The sequence below is a fragment of the Triticum aestivum genome, chromosome 1D (assembly GCF_018294505.1).
Source record: "Triticum aestivum cultivar Chinese Spring chromosome 1D, IWGSC CS RefSeq v2.1, whole genome shotgun sequence".
NCBI classification, from domain to species: domain Eukaryota; kingdom Viridiplantae; phylum Streptophyta; class Magnoliopsida; order Poales; family Poaceae; genus Triticum; species Triticum aestivum.
In genome coordinates, this window is record NC_057796.1 from 334,668,859 (window position 1) to 334,674,288 (window position 5,430).

At 46.1% G+C, this 5,430-nt stretch overlaps 1 protein-coding gene across 1 annotated transcript; it reads left to right on the forward strand.

Moving 5' to 3' along the window:
- The first annotated feature begins 807 nt into the window (after positions 1–807).
- LOC123181858 (UDP-sulfoquinovose synthase, chloroplastic) lies at positions 808–4,689 on the forward strand. The gene is made up of 3 exons (XM_044594255.1): positions 808–1,097; positions 2,178–3,251; positions 3,946–4,689. Exons 2-3 carry the CDS (start codon positions 2,217–2,219, stop codon positions 4,345–4,347), a joined length of 1,437 nt encoding a protein of 478 aa, XP_044450190.1. The 5' UTR covers positions 808–1,097; positions 2,178–2,216; the 3' UTR covers positions 4,348–4,689.
- Positions 4,690–5,430: the final 741 nt, after the last annotated feature.

Consider the following 5,430-nt stretch of genomic DNA (forward strand, 5'->3'; position numbering starts at 1 on the left):
ATGGAATTCACAATCCTAAGGAAAAGTTTTCGGCTCATCCAATAACGGCGCCGAAATACTTTGTCACCGTGCAGTGGAGCGTTGCCGAAGTAGTCGGGGTAGAGCATGCAGTAGCCTTCCAGACGATGCCGGTTCTTTGCTTTCATCCGCCCCGGCGCCGAGCCACCTCGCCGCGGCTTTTCATTGCTCGCCAGCAGGGCGGCGAGGACCATGGGATGTTCCTCTTCCTGGACGTCGGCATCGGCTTCCTCCTCCAGCAGCGCGGTGAGCGCCTCCTCGTTGTCCGAGTCCATTGCCGAGCAGGCAAATCGCCGAACACCTTGCGAGCGTGGTGGGCGCGCACCCGCCGGTACACTGCCCCTGCGAGGTCGGAACGCCGGAAAAATCGTCCGGACGGTGGTGGAGAGGCTGCCTCGGCGAAACCTCTTCTCTTTTCGGGCGGGGAATGGCCTATCTAGCGGTGGTGAGCGGTGGGCGGCGCCGGAATCGGCCGGGTGGCGGCCGAGCGCACAGGGGTAGGAGGCGAATCTGGCCGATTGGCTTGACTTTTCGCCTAACGGTGTGGGCCAGGCGTGCTTTTCCCTTGCGCCGGAGCCCCTGAGCGCCCCCGGTGCGCCGGGTTCGGCCTGCGACCGCCGGGCCCAAAAATTGATCGAGCCGGCGGATTTTGGTGTTCTAGGGACGTGACTGGGATATTTTTTCGGCGCTGACGGGTAAAAAGCCGCCTAGAGGGCGTGTTGGGGGCGCGGCTGGAGTTGCTCTCACACCCGGACCGAACGGACGCAGCAGCAGCACAGTGTGGCCTGACACGTGAGCGGCCAGGATCTGCCACCACTGCCGGAGCGCGCTGGTCGCAGCCGATCCGAATCCCTCCGCCCGAATATCCCAGCCAGCCCCCATCCCCTTTGCCTCCCTCCCGCTGCTTGCTTTGCTATCCAATCCCGCTCTTTGTTTCCTTCGCCACTCTCTCTCCTCACCCTCCGTCCTCCTCCCCGTCTCACGGCACGGGCAGCGGAGGCTGCTCGCTCGGGCCGTCTAGGCGCCTCAGCCTCGGCGGTTGTGGCCCAACGACGCGGCAGATTCCTCGAGCAGTTTTGGTGAGAATTCGATTCCTTCCCCGTCCTCCTCTCCCTTACGGGTGGGATTGCTGTGCTGGGCCTGTATGTTCAGGTGCTAGCTTCACAGGAAGGGTAAATAAGTAGATAATGTCTTACAGGCTTCAGTTTGTTTTGTACTACAAACTTGTTTTTGTGTGTGTGGGTGTGGGGGGGGGGGGGGGGGGGGGGGGGGGGGGGGATACAGTCAACGAACTCCACAGGGGGTGAAATCGTACATGTCATGAAATCTTAGTGTTTGGGATGAAGATCCATCATGTCACTGTGATGCATATATTCATAATGGAATTTGTGATGATAGCCATATAGGAATGGCCGCAATAGGAATATCTGTCGCGACATCTTGCTTAAACCTGTCCTGATCTCTAGTGTGCATTTCATGCCTTGTAGAAACCTTTGTTCGTGGTCTGCGGGGTAAATTCTCGCTTTTGTATTTGTATGTGGTGTGCAACATCACTGTAAAATCTGGGCCGCTGATTCATGGAAAATATTTGATCAAGTTCTGTGCGATTACACAGCATTGGACCTGGCCCAACACAAATGATTACCAATTGCGATAGAATTCTTGTGGACTAACTTTGGTAGAAATCAAATAGCTAATAGATAATCGATTTAATTAAACCTATTCAAATACTGTTTCATCTCAACCTGGCTAAAACTAGCAAGCCGTTGCTAATTCATTTGTTTCCTTGTCTAAAACTCACAAGACAGCTAGAGCTAGTGCAAGAAAAAACACACTGTTTCCATGGTTTGAATGCAACTGCTTTTGAACACCCCTTGATCCTGTAATATTTCTCATCAACATAAATGCACAGAGCTGCTGGCTTTCATCGAATATGGAAGATCTACACAACTAATAAACTAATTTCTTTGCCTGTCCTCGCTACCCTTTCCTCGTTAAAGATACAATACCATCAGTTAGCTATGGCGTATGGTTAACGTTGAAATTTAGCAATCTGACTAATTAGCTGTTTTTACATTTTCCCCTACCTATGCTCTTCGTCTTCTTACCAGACTGGAATGATTTTATATCTTGTTTAATTACTGACTGTTATATGCTAGCTTCTGTAGGGTATCTATATTATAGAAAGGATAGTGAGAATGGCAAATTTGGTCACCAACTGTGGTTTCAGTCCATCTCCTGCTGTTAAGGCACACTGCAACTCACCAAGTTATGGCCACAATTTCATCCGATTACAAAATTCGAAATCTTCAACTTCAAGTCTGAACCTCAAATCATCTTGCAAGAGGTCAAATAAGTTATATGTTACTTGTGCTAGTACTGCTGTACAAGGACAGACACAAACACCTCTTACTGGTAGTCAACAAGCATCTGGGCAATCATCCTCTAAACCCAAAAAAGTTATGGTTATTGGTGGAGATGGGTACTGTGGCTGGGCAACTGCTCTTCATCTGTCCAACAAAGGTTATGAGGTTGCTATTGTTGATAATCTTGTTCGACGCCTTTTTGACCATCAACTTGGCCTTGATTCACTTACTCCCATAGCTTCCATCCAAAATCGCATTCGCCGATGGAAATCTCTTACTGGGAAGACAATTCAGCTCTTCATTGGTGATATATGTGACTTTGAATTCCTTTCTGAAGCCTTCAAGTCTTTTGAGCCAGATTCTGCTGTCCACTTTGGTGAACAAAGATCAGCACCATTTTCTATGATTGATCGTTCACGGGCAGTATACACACAAAACAACAATGTTATTGGAACGCTTAACGTATTGTTTGCCATGAAGGAGTTTAGTGAAGAGTGTCATTTGGTTAAACTAGGAACTATGGGTGAATACGGAACTCCAAATATTGACATTGAAGAGGGATTCCTCACTATTACTCACAATGGAAGAACTGATACCTTACCTTATCCAAAGCAAGCAAGCTCCTTCTATCATCTAAGTAAAGTGCACGACTCTCACAACATAGCATTTACTTGCAAGGCTTGGGGTATAAGGGCCACAGATCTTAACCAAGGCGTCGTCTATGGAATCAGAACAGATGAAACTGCTATGCATGAAGAGCTGTCCAATAGGTTGGACTATGACGGAATCTTTGGAACAGCACTAAATAGGTTCTGTGTTCAGGCAGCTGTCGGTCACCCGCTTACAGTTTATGGAAAAGGCGGTCAGGTATGTATTTCTTGTCTGCCTCAGTATTGCAATATGGGGAGATTTCCTGCTTGATGTTTGTCTTGCTCCATACGTACTTTTCTATATAAAGAATTTCTCCTTCACAATTACTTTATGTGGCTCAGTACTATCCTTATAACTACTAGAACTTTTAATATTCAGTTATTCACTATACATTTTCATGTTGGAAGTCAAAATGCCAGTGAAGTAGCTTTTGTTACCTTGCAGCCTCAGGAAGTCAGAGCTAATCACAACCATTTACATTTCCTCGTAACTTTCATGAACTTGAAAATTGGGGAGTGAATCATGTACTCACACTATATACCATAATTTTTTGTTTATGATGACACAACAGCTCCGACATGTAATTGTCATAGCTTGCAATATGTCGTATATATAGACATCTATTGGGGTGTTGGTCGGAGACTGTTTTTATATTAGCTCTGGGGTTTCCTTCTTATCATAAGTTTGTCAACCACACTGTTAAAAAACTAAGGTGCTATATTTTCTTCCACTTTCAAACACTATAATTGGAGTACCACCTGCAAATTGTCATGGACAATTAACAAGTGTAGCTGGTTCAGGTTTCAAGTCAGTCATGTATTTCTGGTTATGACTCCAAATAACTTTCTTAGGCCATCATCATCTGACATACATACAATTTACTGAACAAATTTCTTGTGCCATTCTCCAGACCCGTGGATACCTGGACATCAGGGACACCGTGCAATGCGTGGAGCTAGCGATCGCAAACCCAGCCAAGCCAGGCGAGTTCAGAGTCTTCAACCAGTTCACCGAGCAGTTCTCTGTGAACGAGCTGGCCAAGCTGGTGACCGCCGCGGGAGCGAAGCTGGGGCTGGACGTGCAGACCAAGTCGGTGCCCAACCCGCGCGTCGAGGCGGAGGAGCACTACTACAACGCCAAGCACTCGAAGCTGTCGGAGCTGGGGCTGGTGCCCCACCTGCTGTCAGACTCGCTCCTCGACTCGCTGCTCAACTTCGCCGTCCAGTACAAGGACCGGGTGGACACGGCGCAGATCATGCCCAGCGTGTCGTGGAAGAAGATGGGGGCCAAGCCGAAGACGGTCTCTGTATAGAGCGAGGGAGGGAAGGGGGCTTCCCCTTTGTTGTGTGGCGTATGATGTCAACCATGACATTGACATTATGTCCTGTTGTGTGTAATGTAGCAGTAATAATGTAGCGATAATAGTTTGGTGCACGCTGTAGTGAGGTGTGGAAGTTGCTGGTTACGCTGATAGATTTTATTTTTGCCCCACGGGTGGGAACTGCAATCGAGGAGCATTTGTGTAGTCTGTTGTTAATTCTGACTAGCAAATTTAGCTACACTGGGTGTTACTGCAGATTTCCGGCTACGTTATAGGAGCCCTGGTTAGAGCAAGTACAATAGTGACCTTATATCTAAGACGGATTTTGAGAATATGGGGCAACGGAGCACTTTATTTTGAACTGCTTCAAAAAGATGCTTCAAAGATTTTTAATTTTTTGTTTTTTTACATGAATACGCATGCATGTGGTCTAAGTACCTGTGAAATTTCGTTCTTGCATTACGTGATGCACAAAAAAGACAAAATTTCTGCCCAAAAACACCAAAAAACAAGCTCCTAATTTCATGTTTGTCTTTTTTGTATCTTTAACATGCAAACATGAATTTTGGCCCGATATACTGCATTGCTATATGTTCATGCACACAAAAGTTTGAAAAAATTCAAACTGTAAATATTTGTTTTTTTGGACTTCTAAATAAAGTGATCCGTTGCACCCGTGCTCATAAGTCAATTTTCGCCTTATATCCCGCTTACATGACACTTTTGGTTATGTGGAGAAGAGAGATGTAAAAAAGTAAGAGAAGTTGACTCTCCTTCAAAAGCCTAGCTATATGTGTATTCTTAGGCAAATACAATAAATATGAAGAAGAGAAAGAGAGAAGATAGAAAAAGTACTAATGTAAGAGCCAACCTTATAGCCCACACTATTGTACGAATGACTATATAAATTATGACTAAAAACACGGTTCCATATAGTCAGCAGCTGGTTATACTATTAACCATGCTCTTATGTTGCTGCCCTAGTTGACGAAGAATGTAATAATCCTGTCAAGTAATAAAGCTTCTTTCTTGCTCGGCAAAAATGAAGGTTATGGAGCCAAACTTTGGATCACA